This window comes from Phaseolus vulgaris, chromosome 2 (assembly GCF_000499845.2).
Source record: "Phaseolus vulgaris cultivar G19833 chromosome 2, P. vulgaris v2.0, whole genome shotgun sequence".
Classification (NCBI taxonomy): Eukaryota; Viridiplantae; Streptophyta; class Magnoliopsida; order Fabales; family Fabaceae; genus Phaseolus; species Phaseolus vulgaris.
Window position 1 is genome coordinate 32,335,390 of NC_023758.2, and position 22,478 is coordinate 32,357,867.

The 22,478-nt window shown below is 31.6% G+C and overlaps 1 protein-coding gene across 2 annotated transcripts; it reads right to left on the reverse strand.

The window, feature by feature from the left end:
• Positions 1 to 174: 174 nt before the first annotated feature.
• Positions 175 to 14,529, reverse strand: LOC137811515 (uncharacterized). Of its 2 annotated transcripts, none has more exons than XM_068613301.1 (15): positions 14,161 to 14,529; positions 13,498 to 13,851; positions 11,221 to 11,298; positions 10,928 to 10,983; positions 10,567 to 10,686; positions 10,377 to 10,447; positions 6,748 to 6,841; positions 6,389 to 6,592; positions 5,802 to 6,053; positions 2,300 to 2,408; positions 2,060 to 2,127; positions 1,156 to 1,225; positions 977 to 1,051; positions 809 to 900; positions 175 to 527 (listed from the first exon to the last, which is right to left on the reverse strand). In XM_068613301.1, exons 2-15 carry the CDS (start codon positions 13,792 to 13,794, stop codon positions 452 to 454), a joined length of 1,662 nt encoding a protein of 553 aa, XP_068469402.1. In that variant the 5' UTR covers positions 13,795 to 13,851; positions 14,161 to 14,529; the 3' UTR covers positions 175 to 451. The 2 variants fall into 2 exon arrangements, with proteins under 2 accessions (XP_068469402.1, XP_068469403.1); XM_068613302.1 differs by having other exon boundaries at positions 14,065 to 14,178.
• Positions 14,530 to 22,478: the final 7,949 nt, after the last annotated feature.

Genomic DNA, 22,478 nt, shown 5'->3' on the forward strand with positions numbered 1-22,478 from the left:
GTGCATCCAAATCAGATGCATTATGCAAAGAAATATATGAGGACATTATGACAAATAATTTATCGACCAACCTAATACTAACATGCCAGAAGTATGCGACAATTTCTCCAAAAGATAACAAAATATCATTAAAACGTTCAATTTCCCAGTCACCAAACAACTGAAGCCCAATGATGCAATGAGGAACCAAAGCCTAATTTTATTCAATATATCTCCCTTGAAATGAACAAATAATCCAAGAAATCCAACCAAATAGCTTCCACGATCAATTACATATACATACAAGGGAACTTGTACTCTTTCCAAAAGTACAGAACATAAAAGGAATGCTTCCATACACATTTCAAACTAATATAAGCCATCTTCCTGTTAACAACGACAATAAGGGCGAGACAAATAATGAAGAAACTGCAGTAAACTTCTTTATCCACTAATGAGAAGTACATGAATCTCACGGTCTGTTATACACATACTTTGTTCTGGGATCCACAATGAGACCCGTCCCTCCATTTACCTCCAAATCATGCCTACATGAATAAAAGTATGAAACAAATTAGTGCCAGCCTATGATCTAAACTACATTTACTACAAGGAAATAGATATACATCAAGAAAAAAAATTGCAACTCAAATAGGGAAAAAGAATCCTGTGAGGATATACTTGGTAGCATACGGTATCATTCATAACATGCTAGAATGCTTCAATTCTAAATACTTTTAGAAGCCATATATTGAAAATGGTACATTTTACAAAATAACAATATGAAAGAAAGAGTATAGATGCTCCACGCCAAAACTAAAAACTCAACTGGAACACAAAATCTGGGATGGTTAACTGTTCACGAGGTACATATCTGAACAGCTGCAGAAGTCGATCAACATATACCACTTTCTTCCAAACCTGAAAGTTATATTTTAGTAACACAAATATACACACACATAAGGTCATAAAATATGTTTAGGTTCCACTACTTTACCACATTGTCCACAAACAACTCAAGCCCAAATACAGCTGCTTTTAGTCCGAAAGTTGGGTGAAGGACATATATTGCCTACACACATCAGAATAAGAAATCAGAGCACTTCTAGGACAGCATAAATAGTTCGTGAGAGAACCAAATCAAACAAAAGAGAGAAGAAAGTAAACCATGCTTACATGCAGGTTGCGCTGGTGCTTCCGACCAAGTATTTGTTGCAATCTTCTCATCCAACCCAGGTCTGGCTGTCTAATTATATCAAAACAGAGGGGGGAAAGTAAAACTCAACTGCCAACTAAACCAAAAAGAAAGGGTATTGCACAGCAATCAGGAGCAACCAATAACGACACTTTTACAATTCACAAAGAAACGAGCTTATGTTTAAGCCACCTTCAAAATTTACTATCTTAAAGTCAAGTATGCTTCACTCCAGTAGCACAACCTCAATTCATTTTAAAACAATTTATCAAAAAACACCTTTGTCTCTCTTAAGTGATGCTTCATAAAAGCCTATCACTCAAAAAGGAATATCTTCCCTCAGCAAGCAATGCATTTTAACAGCTATAACATCCTCAACAAAGTAGTATATACTTAAGTCACATTGAATCAAACCTAAGGGTTGCTCAAATTTAACAACAAAGGTACAAACTACAAGTGGTTAAGTGGCTTCATGATGCGGACAAAGCCAATGGCCAAGCAGGTGTTTCCCGCAAATATGCACTGCCAATACAATGTGAATAGTTTGGTAACCAAACTACTATTGCAGATGGATAAAACAAAACCGTTCAAACAAATTTTCTACATCTCGACTGCTGAATTTTCAGTTTTCCCTTTTTCATAGTTGAATAAAAGGAGTGGATTACCAATTAACAAAAACTATGTATACAAAACTATATCAATTAATTTGAAAAGTAAAACACATAATTCAAAAAATAATTGAGTTAGCAATGAAAGTATAATTAGTTCATTCCACTTGAACGTTCCTAAAACATTTATCAATGATTAGCTTATAGCAAACCTATATTTCATAGAAAAATAACAAACCAATGAGTAAATCCTAGAATTCAAACATTAAACACTTACATCTGCAAAGATGCAGCAGAGTGGAAGTACACAACGGAAAAAGGCTTCTGTATTAAAGGCTCAAACTCCTGAAATTTAACACCAAGGAAAACAAAGGGGAGAAAGATTGAGATTAGAACTTACGAAAATAAATCTGTTTTGACTTCAATAGAAGTATGCATTGCCAAAAAAATTACAATGGCCAAAATAAAGCTTGCCACGGGAAAAAAATGTCCAGTGGCAAGGTATAGCCAAACTAACCTTTACCACATGGAGCACAAACCGCTCCAGATCAAGACACCTGAGTAAGAAGTGGGCCCCTACAACAACCATGACAGGATGGCCCTCACTGTCTACCCCTCCACGATAGCTGAAAAACAAATATAGCTCAGACATGAATCACAAATATCAAATAAACCCTTGAAAGATTCATATGAGCACATAGATGAACCATTCACATTGAATATCTGAGTAACAATGTAAGGAATTTCCAAACACAACTCCATTGTGATTTCAATTACTATTGAATCATGTTGGAAGTAGAACCATATTAATGTTCCAATTTCCTATGTCCCACCTGACCTTGACTTGTGTGTAGGCAGATTCAGGCCCTATGGTCCCTACCCATGATATGATTTGTTAACAGCTATTGCGGCTCTCCACTTTCCAAAGTTTTTGGGCATCCCCTACCTTTTGCGGGCACCTCCAACTTGGTTTCATAGTCATCTTATCACAGAGGATGCGACAAGGGACCAAGCAACAAGAGTTGCCCTCACTACAATTATTGAACCTGCTTTGGTCATACTGAAGCATAATGTTGCACCGAAGTAAGGGAACAAAAGAAGACAACTAATGTTACCCAAGTCATTGAGCTTGCCCCACATGCATACATTACTATTTCCTCCAGTTTTGGGCAACCCAACATCTTGCCCTGATGGTCACTGTTATAGCTCAATCTGGTACTCATGCAACCTTGGTTTCTCAGTCCTCCTCCTTGAGAGCTTGGATACTTGATTTTGATGTCTTCAATTATTTGAGTAGTAACCAATCTCTTTCCTCTCAATTATCTTTTTCTAATTCCCTACTTCATATTACTCTTTAAAATGACTCTCAAATTAAAGTTCGAGGCACCAATCAAACCCACCACTTACTAACCTTTCTTTAAATTTTGTTTTGTTTGTTTCTGGTTATTCATTGAATTTAATTCCCATAAGTAAGCTCACCTGTTCACTTAATTTTTATTTTTTTTGTTATTAATTTTGATCTTGCCTAGGATCAATGTATCAAACAAACTCTTGGTGTAGGACATGAGTGTGGGGGATTGCCTTAGTTTTCACTACCAATTGCATGTGTCTCCACCACCTCTCTAACCTAATTTGTATGTAGGCCCATTGATAGTCCTAAAGACCCAAATCAAAAGTTAATGATTGATAACATTGAGTAATTCATAGATGCTGAGAGATATAGGAGATTGGAAGAATCTCATTTACCTTATAATCACAAGACTTGATCTTTCTTTGGTAGATGGAGTGGTTAGTCAATTCATGCAGGACTCTCACATTGACTACTAGAATGTTGTCATACGCATTCTTAAGTTGTATTGTGTTAGGTAACCCTTCACATTGCCTCCAATCCAGTGTTTAATGAAAAGACTAAACATATAGATATCAAATTTCATTTTGTTTGAGAGAAGTTTTTGTCCAAAAATACTTGTACCAAATTTATCAACTCTAGTTATTAATTTGCAGATATTTTAACGAAATCCAATTTATGTTTCAAGCTTGGTGCATACAATTTATAACCTTAAGCTTGAGGGGGCCGTCAAAGTTGATTATTAACTTTTGTACAACTTCTAAAAAAAAAATTGTTGTATCTAGAGGGTCATAGTACTCCTTTTCACTTAATTATAGAGTTTTCTCCAAAACATTAACTAGTAACTTTCTATTTCTCTTTTACTTCCTCTTTGGATTTCTATAGCTGAAGCCACAACTAATCCCAGTTGGTGGCAGATGATGCTGGATGAAATGGTTGCTTTACAGGTGAATGGCTCCTAAGAGTCGTCTCATTTACACCCCAGAGATACTGAATGCTATGAAGGTTGGACCAAACACCAACATTGATTGGTTCAAAGTTCGGTAGGTGATTAATGGTTATACTCATATTTTTAGCCACAACTACGGGGACAACTTTTCCCTATTGCCAAGCATATTTCTGTATCTATTTCTTGCAATGCCTACCATTTCCCATTTGCTCTTCAATATTCACTAACTAAACATTAATAACACTTTCTCACATGGAGAGTTGTACAAAGAGGTTTACATGGAGCAGCCTCCAAATCTCACCTTGTATGCCTTTTGACACTCTCTGCATGGCTTAAAACAGTCTCCTCATGCCTAGTTTGGTAAATTTAGCTTTACCTTACTCTGATTTGCTATGGTCATGATGGGATTGCACCCCTAGTCCTTCCAAAAGAAAGACGTAGGCAATGCCACGATTGTTTATTACATTGACTTTGATTGGGTATGATCACCATTAGATAGGAGATCTACTTTTGGCTATTGTGTTCTTCTCAAGGGGATTTTGTTCTCATTGAGAAAAGCAAGAAGCAAAGTACAGTTGCTAGATCCATTTTCAAAGCTAAATACCATGTCATGGCAACAACTACATGTGAAATTACATGGGCTTAAGAACTTCCCCAACAATTACAATTTGGAGATATTCATGGCATGAAACTTATTTGTGACAATCAAGTTGCCCTTCACATTGCATCATATCGAGTCTTCTATGAGTGAACTAAAAACAAAGATAGATTGTAATGTTGTTATATAAAGTGTTCAGGAAAATCACCACCAACTTTGTTAGCTCCAATGACCAATTGACAGATATTTTCATAAAATCGCTCAAGGGATTTCAAATAGATTGTATTTGTAACAAACTAGGTGAATGAGGGGGATTATTAAAGATAAAATTATTGCATCATCATTATTCCTTATAAATAGAGAAATCTATGATATCATTACACAATTGCTTTAAATCTTCTTGAAAATCTTTATCCAGCAACATTTTTCTTTTCTTTTCTCCTCTTCAAAAGACTTGCTATCATTACAGAACATTCTGACTATTATATATTAATACATTTGATAGGGATTAACAAACACTGGGAATAATAATATTGAAAAACCTTTACAGCTGATATGAACCAAACAACATTGGAATCAGAAACAAAAGGAAAGTATTAATGAATCGAGACTACTAAATATGCAGCCCTTTACAAGCAGCCCATGTCTGCAGTTAGCAGTCCTCTAGTAGGAACCTTCCTAACATCCTTGCCCCAAAATTCTCCCCTTCTTCCAAATCCCTCCCCTCCTCTATTCCTTTTCCATCTTTCCAAAATGCTAGAATACACCTCCCAACAAAAAGACTGCCATCTGCCCATTGTGTTATTACACATCATGTTCTCCCCCAACCAAATCTTTCCTTGTTAGTTATTCCTTTATTGCCCTACTATTCTCCAGGTTACCATCTTGTCCCAATTACTCCCTTTTTCCTGACTCAAGTTACTTTTGGTCTATCAGCATTGCAATTAGTTGTTTGATGAAGGAGCCAAAAAGGATAAAAGAAATTTTATAACCTTGAAGTTAAATTAATCTACCAAAACATTGTCCGTAAGAATGAATCAGTCATCCAAACAAAAAGCACCACAAATAATATTATAACTCTCAGCATGCATGCAAAATAGATGATGTAATAGATGGATACTTACACAATTTTCATTTCTGCAATTTCAGAAAGATTTAAAGAATTTGCTTTAGACAAGTATCTAGAGTGTAGAGAATATTCTTCAGCGGCAGACAAAGTAGGTCCACCAAGGTTGCCATATCCTAGCAATTTAGCACAATTCCAGCCCTTTTGTGCTTCAGCAGTTTTCTCCCACTGCTCCATACGCCTTAGATCAGGGTCTTTAATCATGGACATGAAGGCAGGATCCAGAAATGAATCTAAATATGACGAATTCCTATTAAAGCCACATAAATCAAGAAAATTCTACCAGATGTTAGATTAGAAAATGGATTGTGTTCTATTTAATCAAATACATTGAAAACTCACAAGCAATTACAATTATGTACAATCAAACAAATTTAAATATATCAGAGATGTTAAAAAATATGGTGAAACATAGAAGACTTGAACAGTTGAACAGAAAATATTAACTATATTTTCTGCTTCAATAAATCAATATTGCATATAGTTGGATTGATGATGCTCATTCTAGTATTTTTATTTTTTTTCATAATCAAACAAAATATTTAAGTATTAAAAAAACTATAAAATGTGAAAAATATTACTGACCTGCTAACCAAGCCAACATCACTAACAGGAAGATCAATTGCAAATTCAGGTGGTCTAGAAACACTCCTTTTGGGCAAAGGCTTTATTCTGATTTTACGCTCGGCGATGATTGTTTCACCATTTTCATCCCCAACGTCAGCCGGAAGTTTAGTTAAAGCAACCTGCTCCTCATGTTTATCACGAGGAAAGTACAGTGGAAGCAACCTTCATGAATAATACAAAAGTATAAATAATTAATAAAGTCTATAAAGGCTGGCTGAAAAGAAACTCAAACCAAACTTATCTAACTATTGTAAGTGCAATTTTCTAAAAAAGATTGCATGTATAAACATCAAAACAAAAACAAACGCATAAAATACCTTTTATATATTTCAGTATCAGTTGTGCTCACGGTGCAAAAGACAACAGCTGTTACATTGTTTTTCTGCTTCACAAGAAATCGTCGCACAGTTCCTGAATGAAAGACATTAGCCTAAAGATTAATATATCATCCTTCAAGCATTTGCAAACAATTGTTAACATGACACAGAATCATACTCTATACTAGATGCATTCAGCGGGGATATGGTAAAATAACCTGACACCATAGGAAATTACACATTAAGGTATAATTATGATTAATTGAAAAGAAAGAAATGATGCACCGAGCATGGACTCTGTTTTCCTACTCATGCTGCAACTGTTACCCCATAATTAAACACCGATGAAAAGATAAATTAGAATACCAAATTCTGCAAACAGCAAGGAATTGATAGACAACTTGAAGAGAGCACATACTTTGGCATTCTATCTCCCCCCTCCCTTCCACCAATTTTTAATTTCCCTTACTATCAATTTAGCAACTTATTTCCTGTTTTTTGGCATTTGTGGCTTGAGAGAAAGAAAAACGAGGGTGTGTGAATGAATTTGCATGTCTTAACTACACAGTAAAGGTTCTTACTTATAACTAGAGCCATAAATACAGTGGATAATGCCAACAAAAGTATACGATGCCCCCAATTACAATATTTCCCATTACACAATATATTACATGATTACAAGATTCTTAGCAGTGCTTCATCTATTTTAAGTATGCATGAAATGAAACAACAATGATCATGTAATAATAATACCCAAAAGTAATTCCGCTCCCAACTTCCCATGAGGTTTCCTAATAAACACCGATGAAAAGATAAATTAGAATACCAAATTCTGCAAACAGCAAGGAATTGATAGACAACTTGAAGAGAGCACATACTTTGGCATTCTATCTCCCCCCTCCCTTCCACCAATTTTTAATTTCCCTTACTATCAATTTAGCAACTTATTTCCTGTTTTTTGGCATTTGTGGCTTGAGAGAAAGAAAAACGAGGGTGTGTGAATGAATTTGCATGTCTTAACTACACAGTAAAGGTTCTTACTTATAACTAGAGCCATAAATACAGTGGATAATGCCAACAAAAGTATACGATGCCCCCAATTACAATATTTCCCATTACACAATATATTACATGATTACAAGATTCTTGGCAGTGCTTCATCTATTTTAAGTATGCATGAAATGAAACAACAATGATCATGTAATAATAATACCCAAAAGTAATTCCGCTCCCAACTTCCCATGAGGTTTCCTAATAAACACCGATGAAAAGATAAATTAGAATACCAAATTCTGCAAACAGCAAGGAATTGATAGACAACTTGAAGAGAGCACATACTTTGGCATTCTATCTCCCCCCTCCCTTCCACCAATTTTTAATTTCCCTTACTATCAATTTAGCAACTTATTTCCTGTTTTTTGGCATTTGTGGCTTGAGAGAAAGAAAAACGAGGGTGTGTGAATGAATTTGCATGTCTTAACTACACAGTAAAGGTTCTTACTTATAACTAGAGCCATAAATACAGTGGATAATGCCAACAAAAGTATACGATGCCCCCAATTACAATATTTCCCATTACACAATATATTACATGATTACAAGATTCTTAGCAGTGCTTCATCTATTTTAAGTATGCATGAAATGAAACAACAATGATCATGTAATAATAATACCCAAAAGTAATTCCGCTCCCAACTTCCCATGAGGTTTCCTAATAAACACCGATGAAAAGATAAATTAGAATACCAAATTCTGCAAACAGCAAGGAATTGATAGACAACTTGAAGAGAGCACATACTTTGGCATTCTATCTCCCCCCTCCCTTCCACCAATTTTTAATTTCCCTTACTATCAATTTAGCAACTTATTTCCTGTTTTTTGGCATTTGTGGCTTGAGAGAAAGAAAAACGAGGGTGTGTGAATGAATTTGCATGTCTTAACTACACAGTAAAGGTTCTTACTTATAACTAGAGCCATAAATACAGTGGATAATGCCAACAAAAGTATACGATGCCCCCAATTACAATATTTCCCATTACACAATATATTACATGATTACAAGATTCTTGGCAGTGCTTCATCTATTTTAAGTATGCATGAAATGAAACAACAATGATCATGTAATAATAATACCCAAAAGTAATTCCGCTCCCAACTTCCCATGAGGTTTCCTAATAAACACCGATGAAAAGATAAATTAGAATACCAAATTCTGCAAACAGCAAGGAATTGATAGACAACTTGAAGAGAGCACATACTTTGGCATTCTATCTCCCCCCTCCCTTCCACCAATTTTTAATTTCCCTTACTATCAATTTAGCAACTTATTTCCTGTTTTTTGGCATTTGTGGCTTGAGAGAAAGAAAAACGAGGGTGTGTGAATGAATTTGCATGTCTTAACTACACAGTAAAGGTTCTTACTTATAACTAGAGCCATAAATACAGTGGATAATGCCAACAAAAGTATACGATGCCCCCAATTACAATATTTCCCATTACACAATATATTACATGATTACAAGATTCTTAGCAGTGCTTCATCTATTTTAAGTATGCATGAAATGAAACAACAATGATCATGTAATAATAATACCCAAAAGTAATTCCGCTCCCAACTTCCCATGAGGTTTCCTAATAAACACCGATGAAAAGATAAATTAGAATACCAAATTCTGCAAACAGCAAGGAATTGATAGACAACTTGAAGAGAGCACATACTTTGGCATTCTATCTCCCCCCTCCCTTCCACCAATTTTTAATTTCCCTTACTATCAATTTAGCAACTTATTTCCTGTTTTTTGGCATTTGTGGCTTGAGAGAAAGAAAAACGAGGGTGTGTGAATGAATTTGCATGTCTTAACTACACAGTAAAGGTTCTTACTTATAACTAGAGCCATAAATACAGTGGATAATGCCAACAAAAGTATACGATGCCCCCAATTACAATATTTCCCATTACACAATATATTACATGATTACAAGATTCTTGGCAGTGCTTCATCTATTTTAAGTATGCATGAAATGAAACAACAATGATCATGTAATAATAATACCCAAAAGTAATTCCGCTCCCAACTTCCCATGAGGTTTCCTAATAAACACCGATGAAAAGATAAATTAGAATACCAAATTCTGCAAACAGCAAGGAATTGATAGACAACTTGAAGAGAGCACATACTTTGGCATTCTATCTCCCCCCTCCCTTCCACCAATTTTTAATTTCCCTTACTATCAATTTAGCAACTTATTTCCTGTTTTTTGGCATTTGTGGCTTGAGAGAAAGAAAAACGAGGGTGTGTGAATGAATTTGCATGTCTTAACTACACAGTAAAGGTTCTTACTTATAACTAGAGCCATAAATACAGTGGATAATGCCAACAAAAGTATACGATGCCCCCAATTACAATATTTCCCATTACACAATATATTACATGATTACAAGATTCTTAGCAGTGCTTCATCTATTTTAAGTATGCATGAAATGAAACAACAATGATCATGTAATAATAATACCCAAAAGTAATTCCGCTCCCAACTTCCCATGAGGTTTCCTAATAAATCAAGCATTAGCACACAACATCAAAAGAAATAAATTGGAAAAGTAAAATCCTGTCCACATAAAATCTCACTTATAGCTACATGTGCAGCTGGTTCTCGGGGATAGTTCTTTGCCTCCGTATAAATACAACCCATAGCAATGCTACATAAATACAAGCCAAAAAAAAGAAAGTAAGTCGTAGAATTTTGAATAACATGACATCATGAAAACAATAAATGTTGTACAAAAATAAACAATATAACATTTGAGGGAGGGGGAACCTTCGAAGTCCATTTTCAACCAGAAGCTCCAAGCAAGAACGATAGCAATGACTTAAAGCATTCTCTGCAGCATTATGGTACTTAATAGCATACTTTGGGCCAACAGTGTGGATAATTTTCCTGCAGGTAATTTATCAAAGAATAAAACATGCTATACAAATAATACAAATTTTAGACAAGAGATTACAAATAAAGTTGGGTCAGAAACAAGGGGGTATAAAGTAGAATGCATCAACATAATTTCTGGAGTAGGACATGATTAACAGTTCTCAGATTTTACCAAACAGTATATCTAAGATCCAAATCAAGATGAAAAGACACCTTGAACAAGCAAAAAATATGGGCTTGGGGTCATACAAACCTGGCAGGAAGGTCATATGCCTTGGTAACTTTAGCCATCCCTGTTCGGCATCCACCCTGTACACAATACAGATGTATTAGTTGATATTCCCAAGCATCATTAATGAAAGCTTCTTCCAATGATGACAATATTCTAGAGCTGCTTCTTACAAGTTTAAGAAATATTAAACCACAAAAATGTAAAAAGACAACTAAAAACATAATAGTAAATAAATGTGTAATTCAAGTCCCTAGGTCACATAACATTCAACTTCAACATAGAGCACATTATATATTTTTGGTAAATAAATATACCAAAGTCGCACATTCTTCTGCAAGAACAGGTCCAGCTGCATCATGCAATCCAGGGCTGCTGTGTGCTTCATCCATATTCTGTTTATGACAAGAAATAAGATATCAGTAGCTCCATTTCATTTATCAGTGTTCAGTTCTAACTTCTAACCAGTGTTGTCAAAAGTGGATTGCAAAAAATCACAAAAAGGTGAAAATCTAGTGTCACAGGCAAATAGCCGTAGCTGCTCGGCGCTGAAATGTAATATATAGACATAACAATTAAATATTTAAAAAATTAAATGTGACTCTGTAATCTTGTTCAGAAGCAAGGAATGGAATGTGGATAATAAAAAGACTAAAGTGGGGAAAATAAGAGGCATCTGCAGGCCTATTGGGTGTTTCTATAGTTCAAAATTGCAGGCCAATGATAAAATAAAAGGCACATGACAATTTGACTTATAGCTTAGCAACTCACGTGAACATATATGCATGTGAATTTTAAAACAACATGCAAGCTCAAACCCATAACTCCAAATACGACCTGAACCAAATCCACAGCTCACTAGCTTCTCTTGTTCCTAAACCACGGAACCCTTATTGCGACCTTCTCTCCGCCATCCATTTGCTGGATTCACCTTCACTGGAAACCCCTGACTCAGTACCCATTCGTGGAGTTCACAACGTGACAGCATCACAAATGTGTTTCTCCAAAACCCACTACACGATCATGTTATAGCACCCCAGTGCCCACTATTTGACAACACTGCTTCTAACTTGCTTAACAGTATCATTAAATTATGAATACTGATATACTCTCCTAATCCTAATAACTCTTTTATTTCTGATACCAGATAAAAGAAAACATTAAATATATAGTAGATTCCTTTCACGCCTTGAGAACACAAAATGCAATCAATACTTCTTTTTATTTAGTTATCAGGAAGGATGTTCTTTGGGAAGAGCAGGATGAAGAATTATTATCATATGTAGGTACATTCTGAGAGGCAGGATAAAATATTCAAAACTACAAGACTGTGGAAAAGACTCTGTACAACTAGTAAAAAAATGAATAATGAAAACATGAAAGAATTACAGAACGAAATCCGAAAGAATGTATATTGCTCCTCGGAATAAAAGGTGCCCAAAGAGAGAAATAAATGCACTATCCAGGACTTTTGAGATCCAGGCCTCTCCCCCAAATCAGTTACAACTCCAAAACTAATTGGTTCCCTTCTAACCTCTCATTTTTATAACTCTTCTACTGTTTCTAACAACCCTGGCTTTACACATAAGTGGTCTGAGAAAAAGAAAAAAATTGGACATTTGTCAAAAATCATCATGATTTTTTATTGCCTAATATCTGAATAAATTTATACAGACAAAATTACAAGTGTTCAATTTGATTTTATCAGCGATATAATCTTAGCTGACCTACAGTGTTTTTTTATTTTAAAACCTTAAAAATATGTCAGAATTTCAACACAGACTTTTAAATTACAACAGAAAGTAAGTGGCTCAATACCAAGATATTATGCAACAACAATCGAAGTCTTTTCCCACTAGATAGGATCAGACAAACCAAAAGATGCCACAGTGTTCTATCATAAATTAAATCATTGACCTGTCCGTTTAGATGTAAGACCTTTCTATGATTCCCATGTATGTGCTTCCAGCGACTTATCCATCTTGACTGGTTGTCTGTTAGCACTGAAAGGGAGACGAGGCTGAAGTGTGTATGGGGGATATTGGTTCGATGGGGGAATTGTGATTCGGTTGAGGGTATTTGTAGGTGGTGGGAACTTTGCTAGCGTGAGAGAATTTAAGCGGGAATGTTTTTGGTGATGTGCTTACGTAATTTATGGGTGGGGGAAAATTGAAGGGGAAAGGAGAAAAGAATAAGAGATGGAAAAATTAAATTATTTAAAAAAACTTTTGAAAAGCTAAAATATGAAAGAAGGAGAATTTTGTGATGTAAACGACACAATTTTATAATAAAATTCTTGTAGTTATTGCACTAACTAGAACAGTTATACTGATTGCACAGTTATAATAACTAAAATACAGAGTTTTAATTTCTCTCAACAGTTTGAGTGATAACTTTCAGCAAGTAGGAAAATTTTATAATTATATAAGAAAATTCTTATATCCAGACTTCACAATTCCAAGAAAATGAGTGAGTTCTATAACGAGGTTCCATATATCACAGTGACAAAATAGAAAACACCAACTTACAAAAGTTATACAAATGAAGGAAACCTTGAACAACACAACAATACTAACAAAGCCATATAGTCTCACCTCATTTGTTGAATTCACCACCGCATCCACTTCAAGATTCCAGGGATTCCCCCTCCACAAATATATCTTTGAATTGACTTCACGGTCAACAGGAAATTTTGACACCGACTCACTGCCATCACCGCTGTCTGCTCCCAAGGGCAATGCTAGAGGATCAGGAAAATGTGAACTAGAAAATGAAGTTGACTGATCAGCTTCATTCCATCGCGGAACTTGATCTAATGCGACAACAGAGTCCCCACTGTCAGTAGGCAATCCACCCCGCGGTGTGGCAGAGGTAGCCACAGGCATATACATTTCAGGGACTACGGTCTACAGCACCAATCCCTCTGTTGAGCTTTCACAATCACTAAGCTACATAAATCAACAAGGCAGACATTCAAAATTCAGCTGTCATGAATAACCTTATCTGATATAAACTACAACTACTGATACTAATAACCAGAAATATGATCAAGAGATTGTATTAGCAACACAATCACCAACCAGAAGTTTCATTCCAAACATTAAACCACAAAAAATATTCCAGGTTAAATTTTAAAGCCTAACCAAATCTTGAATCATCACCTCGCAGATTACCCGAATTGTAAAGTACCACAGAAACGAAAATTAGTTATAATCAGAACCCTAATTTGGAATTTAAGGAGAGAGAAGAAAGTGAACCGTGAAATTGACGAGGAGAATCTGCAGCTGGGATTATGGAGTGCCAAAAAAGAGTCCCCCGAAACTTAAATTTGTTCGGGACAAATGAGAAATCCAAGGATTATGATTGGTGGTGGGTTTACAAATGCAAAAGGAAAATAAAAGTAAGAAGTAATGTTTGATTTGTCTGTTTGTGACACTTTGCGTCTCGGTAATTGAGATCTAGGTGAAGCTGACGCAAAACTGAGAATGAATTCAGTTAAATTTGTGAAAATACTCAGTCAGAGAGAAGAAGGAGGATTAATAATATTTCAGTTATTCATCCTCCTTTTCTTTCTGCTGAGTTTTTCTTTCTTTCGTTTTCAAATTTCAGAAAATAACAACAGTTCCTGTCTCAGCAATCTAAAGAGAATAAGAATGAAAAAAATAAATAAAGAAATAATAAAAATATTAAATAAACAGTTCATGTTTAATAAATAATTGTTTTCCAATCGTTTCATTATTATACATTAATCATAGTTAAAAATAAGGATTAATATAATCAGAAACCTCAAAAACTATTTGCTCTTAATATATAGATAATTTTCCCGTAATATAGTTTATTCCATATCCAAACAATTTATATGTAAAACATTTATGTTATGTTTATGAAAATTTTCAGAAATATAAAACTACCATTTATGATTTAATAATGATAATAATAAACACTTTATTATATTAAACACGAAAATAAAGAACTAGTAATTTTAGAAGGAAACTATTTAAATTAAAACACGGCTTTTATTGATACAGTCTGTTAAAATTAAAGTTTTTATACTTCAATTTAAATTGGTATTAGTTAAAATTATGATAATATTATAACTTAATTAATTTTAAAATTAAAAAATATTTTCAATTTAATTTATCATAACAAGATTTTAAATTGCATGTGAATTAAAAATAAATTTAAGTGATAATATTTTTAAAAGTGGACAACGTATAATATTAAAAAGGTTAAGTTATGGCAGACGAATTTAAATAAATAGAAAATGGCTCTTAAATTATTGGCTAACTTTTTTAAATTTAAAAAAAAAACACTTATTTGAGAAGTGGATAAAATTTAATTCTAAAATTATTTATTTTGAAAATAAAAAAATAAAACAAACGTGTAAAATATATAATTTTTATTTTATTCAAAAACACTTTTTTTAAAAAGTAAAGACTGACACTATATGTAGGTATCTTGATGGAGTAGTTTGTTCTAATCATTAATGAACTAACGGAAATTTAAATTTAAATGCGCTTTGACCAGAATTAGTTAATTTCGATGGAGGAACGACATAAATTAGATTATTAATATTTAAATATAGAGTGACTATATGGTGAATTATCTAAACAGTTTATCTATGGGGACCAAAGTTTTTTACTCGTTATAATAATATTTTTCATATTTATATCTTTACATGTTACTGAAATCAAAATTTAGAGTAGATTACACTGATATTTCAATTTATGGTATTTTCTGAAATTATATTGACATTTAATTATTTAAAATTCTACACAACTCTTCTTTTTAAGTATCTGTCCTCTTTTTTTTATAAATTATGAGTTTACTTTGGTAGTTTTTGTGTGTATTTATTTGTATTTGTAATTTACTATAATTGTAAAATTTAATTATATGTTTATTTCACTAATTAATTATGTATAATACTAGTGGATTTAAAAAGAGGGTGAGAATAGGATGAACTATATAATTATGTTAGGTTTTGAGTTACAGTTTATAAGTAGAGTTGTATATATTATAAATATAGTATATAAGGGTTTTAGTAAGTCAAATTATAATTCTCACCTTTATAAATACTTCTTTAAACTCTATTACTCACATTATCTCTAGTAAGAAATTTAACCTTTCAGTGAGTATAATCAAAATTTTAATATCAATTTTTTTTGAAAATTTTAGTTTGGATAAATTGTATTTCTCCTTTCTTTTTATGGTTGAAAGAAAATAAAACTCAAGAGGTCACATTTTTCTTGGAGCTAATTATATTGCCAATAGTTTGAGATATTATAATATTAATATAATGCATTATCGGCAAATATATTAGTTTAATATTAAAAAAATTATTGATTTTTTTGCATCAAAATTGCACTCATAGGATTGTGGTTGAGGCGATAAAAAGTGTGCAAGGTTATTTTAACATAAATATTGAGTATATCAGAACATACTGTGAGACATGCATTATAAAATACATTAGAAATTTGTAATGCATGATTAATACTTTAATGTTATATTTTAATGTTTTTTGCATGAAGAATTTATAAATTATTTGATAAAAAATAAAATGTATGTGTAGAAGTTGAATGAAAATAATTAATATAATTTAGTAACTAATGATAATTAGGTAAGTATTTTTACTAAAGAGACTTTTAACAAAATTTACGACCATACATGCATGAAGATGCTAAATTAATTTACACATGCATGAAGACTTATACTATGATATGATGTAAACGGTTTTGATATATTGAAATTTAATATATTTGTTTAACAATTTTAAAAATATATATTTATTAAGAAGACAAGTAATAATATTTTTTAGGTATTTACCTTATTTTTCCTACATTTTTTGACAATATTCAATTTAATATAGTGGTTTTAAAAAAAAATCAATTTAACATCCTATATTTTTTAAAATTATCCAAAATGGTTCTTTCTATTAAGTTGCACCAAACGGCATCAATTGGTGCTTATGTGGCAGAGAGAGGTGAGATTGGGTTTAGTGTGAGATTTGAGGTGTCAAGTCACGTGGATTAAATTAGTTTAGTGAAAAATGAATTGGGGGTCAGAGTTTTTGGAATTTGAATTAGGGGTTGGAGGCAGATAATGACTTTCAAATCGGCCATCATGACAGTGGATACCGAGCCACTGGAGAAACGGAACTCCTCCTCGGATAAATTATTGTCGTCTTCAAAGACATTGTTGCTCCGTCAATCGGTGGAAGTGACAAATTCAAGATCGATATTGTCCCTGTTTTCGCTTAAAATCCGATAGAATTCGGCCTGGAGCCTCTTCATGGCGAGTTTCATTAGGAATTGAGATTGAACGATGCTCTTGGAGGAGGAATCGAGTGCATATGGTTTAAAGATGGCGATAGTGATGTTTTAAAGAACATCCTTTTGAGTCCCATTTTCAGCATTTGAGCTCAAAATCGGGAAAGTCAAACGTCACTAAAACGAATAAACCAGAAACCTTAAACCCCCAATTCAAATTCCAGAAACCCTAACCCAAAATTCATTTAGATAAATATTTATTTTTCACTAAACTAATATAACCATCCACGTCAGTTGACACCTCAGACCACACATTAAACCCAATCTCACTTCTCTCTGCCACATAAGCACCAGTTGACGTCGTTTGGTGCAACTTAACAGAAATTACCATTTTGGATATATTTTAAAAATATAGTGACCAAATTGATTTTTTTTAAAAACCATTATATTAAATTGAATATTGTCCCAAAATGTAGGAACGAATAAGGTAATTATACCTATTTTTTAATAATTTTAAAGTAACAACAATATTTATAACATATACATAAATAATGTTTGTATAATAAAATTATATAATATTTTTATTATATATTTATTATATTGTGAGATTAATTAGAGTTGGATAAGCTTTATTAGATTTGAAACTTATAAACTTAGTATTTAATTTATTCTATTTGAGTGATTTAAATAAAATTTAAATGATACAACTCACAAAAATATAATATAATAAAATTATATTAAATGAATTATTTCATTAGAGCTAATATATCAATCTTCTGATCTTGTTACATTGTATCACTCTACTTATTTGAGAAATTTTCCTTTAAGATTCGCTTTGAAAAGAATGTGTGAGCGGATAACTTGGATGTTTGGATCAACTAATATGAAGGAGAGTGCGGATGGATGAGAGAGTACGTTATTTTTTTCTTTCTTCCCTCATATGCGAGGGTGAACGCGGATGAGAGGGTGTGTACATTGTAAGGACAGAGACAAATAATTTTAGGATATAAGTAGTATAATTAAAACGATACATGGATATTTTATTATTAAATTTAAAAGAGCATATAAATATAAATTCAGTTATAAAAGTTTCATTTTAAAAGAATCATCATCCCTCTAAAAATTCCATTTTCTTTTCCTTTGCCTTCTCTCTAAGATTCTTACCTCCTCGCTCATCAATTTGATTTTGACCTCCTCGCTCATCAGTTTGACAATCGGAGTATGTCATTAGACTCCTGGCAGCGAAGACTACAAGACTGGCCGATCAAAATCTTTGATAGAGTAAGTTCATTTTTGTTCCTTTTTTCATTTCCTCTCCCTTCTCTCTAAGATTTTGTCCTCCTCGTCTATCAGTTTGACGATCGGAGACTCTTGTAATGAACTCTACAAGATTGTTCAATCAAAATCTCAAATAAAGTAAGTTCATTCTTGGCTCCTTTTCCTTTGAGTTAGTTTTGATCTAGTTATGTTTGTCTTAGTTTAAGCTTGCATGTGATGCTTTTATCTTCAGAAGTAGAATGTGTTAGATCAGGATCTTAGTGGTAAAGTTAGATTTTTTATCAGGACTTTGTGGTGCAGGTTAGGCTACCCTTGAGCTTTTGGTAGTTTGGAACTCTTAGGAAGCATCTACTTAAGTTTAGGTAAGGGAAGTTAGTTAAAATTGCCAATAGAACCCTAGACTAGAAGATCTAGATGTGAGAGTGACGTGGTCACCAGTCTCAAATTTTCTTGTAGGATTTTTTGTTTTTTAGTACATTGGGATTTGTTTGAGATTGAAATGTGAAAGTGTAGATATAATAGATGTTGTAGAATGTATATGAGTTTGGAATTGAATGAGTTATTGAATGTATTTAAATAGTTTGTTGAATTAATTCAAATGAAATGTTTAATGAGAATTGGTTATTTGATTTTAAATGATTTTGGTTTAGAAATCATATATATATATATATATATATATATATATGTGTGTGTGTGTGTGTGTGTGTGTATAGATTGACATAATAACTAATTTACTCAATGAGAGTGTTTGTATGATGCTGAATTAGAACTATCAATGTAATGTGTATTTTTATAAAATTATGAGCTAAATGAAATTATAAGCTTTGATATGATTTAATTGTGTGATTTTGGATATTGTGAGACGTGGAATATGAATTTTAATCAAAACATAGTATTTTCAGGAAATAAAATACCGTGTTAAGATTGTTTAGGATGTGCAATGACTAAGGATTCCTTTAGAAGGATATATCCTGACTCTCCTGGATAATTGAATCATATAGATGAAGTTATTCAGGTGGTGAGAGGAGAATTAGGTTCATATGAATGAGTAAGTTGTTTGAAAGATAACTAACTTGACCTTGACCTGTTATATGAGTTAACCTCGTCATACTAGGAGAGATGATAGTATGACAAATGTATATATCTGAGTCTAAGTCAACGCACGAGTATGCCAGAAATAGAGTCAAGTGTGACATATGTGAAAGATGAATTTATGAATTTTAATACACTTGATGGTTTGAGAAATTGTATGAGATTTGATTAATTATGTTTATTAATTTAAAATTGAAATTATAAGAAATATTTATATAACTAGCTTATCCTGTTATTTGTTTGGGTTTGTTCTTTATCTGTGATGATTGTGTTTTACACGAGAGCATATGAGGTTGCAGGTAATAGAGCTTCTCAGTGAATAACTAGAGGATGAGATAACTTTCATTTTAATGTTTTGTTTTGTTTTGAAAACTTTTGGTGTATATATTAAAATTCCTATGAAAAGAGATATCTTTTTGAGATAGTTGTACATATTCATATGTTAATTACATATTGCTTATTTTACTTTTATTTTATTATATATGGGTAAAAATTAGGAATGTTACATACATGTTCACCCATTCAAAGTTACTGTAATACTTTTATTTCTTAAAGTGTGTGTGCATGTGAGAGGTTCTTAGATTTGTTGAAAAGGTTGAATAGGAGGAAGAAGAAAGCATAGGAAAAGCAATATACCGGTGAGTGAAATAAATTTACTTTGTTGTTGAGAAAAAACGATTTTGTAAGCATAACAGTGAAGGGAGAAATGATTTTCACAGTTGTTATAATGAAAGGAGAATCAATTTATATTATTGTTGAATGGAGAAATCGATTTTTCATAATTTTTAGAACAAAATGAAAGGAGAATTGATTCTGTTGTGTGTAATTATTTATTTGCAAAATCAATTCTCAAGGGAGTTATTGTGAAGTCAGATTCTCCACTGTGGTGAAATCAATTTCCATGCCCTATATGTAGAAGGGAGAATGATTCTTAATTAATAATAATTAATTTTAATTATTAATAATAATTTTAATTATTATTATTATTAATCTTATTATATATACACAATATATTTCACTATATAATATAATATAATAAAAATAAAATAATTTTCAAAATATTAAAAGAATATAAATAAAATTAATAAACATTACATAATAATAAAATGAAATTATAATATAAAAAATATAGTTATATAATAAAAAATGTATATTATTATTATTATTTTCATAAATTATTATCAAATTATTACTATTATTTAAATTTAATGAAAAATTGTTTTATATTTTATTTTGTAAAATTATGAATATTTCAAGAATTTATTTCTATGTAACAATTTTTAATTTTTACATATATTCATTATTTTCCATCTAAAAATTATTACAATTATGAATATTATCATTTTATTTTTTAATTGAAAATGAAATCTAAAACAAAAATATATCATATTTCATTATTCAAATATTTTAAAACATAAGGGTAAATTTGTAAACTTACATTTTACACATTTAAAAAAAAAATTCTCTCAACCATCTCATCCCTCACAAATCTAAATAAATTATCATCACACATCCACGCTAATATCCCTTAATCCAAACAACCTCACGTTCTCACACTTCCATTACGTCAAATCCTTACAAATCTCCTTTCCAAGCCTAACAGACCCTTAATCTATTTGAAAAATCTTACTTCAAAATCAGTTTTGCAAATCCTTTTAAATATCCACCCTTTCACATAAATATTTCTCTTATAGGAGATGTTGGAGGTAGAAAGATTAAAAATATCCACCTAGGGAAAATCATCCAACTTTAAAATTATTTCAAAATTAGAAATATAACATATTTAAGTAATTAGATGAAATTCTCTAAATAATAAAATTATATTTATAAGTTTTTATATCTAGGGAATATCAAATTAAATAGTTAACAAAAATTTAACTGATTAGTAATAGAAATCGATTTTCAATATAAATAAGTATTATATTCTCAATATAATAAAAATATAGTAACCATCTAATTCATCAACTTTACAGCAAGAGGAAATAAGTTATATATAAGAACATCTATAAATAAAATAATACTTTACCCAAGTTAAGCAAAAGCAAACTGACAAAATGACGATTTATTACATTTTTTACAAAGATATATATATATATATATATATATATTGTTTTTATTTAAACAAATGTATAATAAGATAGAAATAGATATTTTTCCCTCAAATAAATTAGTATTGGTTAAAAAAGCTTTATTTTCTTTTCATTCATGTTTTAAAATAATAATGACTAAGTCATATTTTAAAAGTCACTTTAATTCAAAATAATTTTTTTAAAAAGTAGTATTTGTTTATTTTATTTTAGAAAAATAACATTTCAAAATAAAATTATACTGTTTATAAAAAGAAAAAATACAGTTTTATTCCAAAACATAATTAGATCTGAATTTTAACCTCATAATAGACCTGTTAAGTCGATACTTGTTTTTAATATAATATTATAATTTTCCTTTAAGTTAATATGAGATTTTTAACTTTATATAAAAATTGTTGATATCAAATATCAAGTGTAAGAATATATTTATATATTTATATCCAAGTCAACATCATAAAACCTATTTTTAAAATAACTGTCTCATTCATAATCATTCTTAGTTGACGTGGAAGTTTCTACATGTATAATTTATTTTATTTTTATCTATTTTAAAGATTAGCTAAAAACGTAAAGATATGATCATAGCGTGCACTAATTAGGATTTAATGATTAAGGAAACAATGGTTTCCACTCACACTGCAAATCTTCAAAGATATCAACCAACAGCACTATCAAATATAAATATCATCAACATATTTCAATCCACATCATCCTATTAACAAAAGCATTGCTAATTACTACTATATTTGTTATCTAATTTTTTTTAATATACTTTCCCGTATAAAGTCAATGATTACTACTTTCACCATCATTTTTTTCATTATGTAAATTATATTAACGAAAATTAAA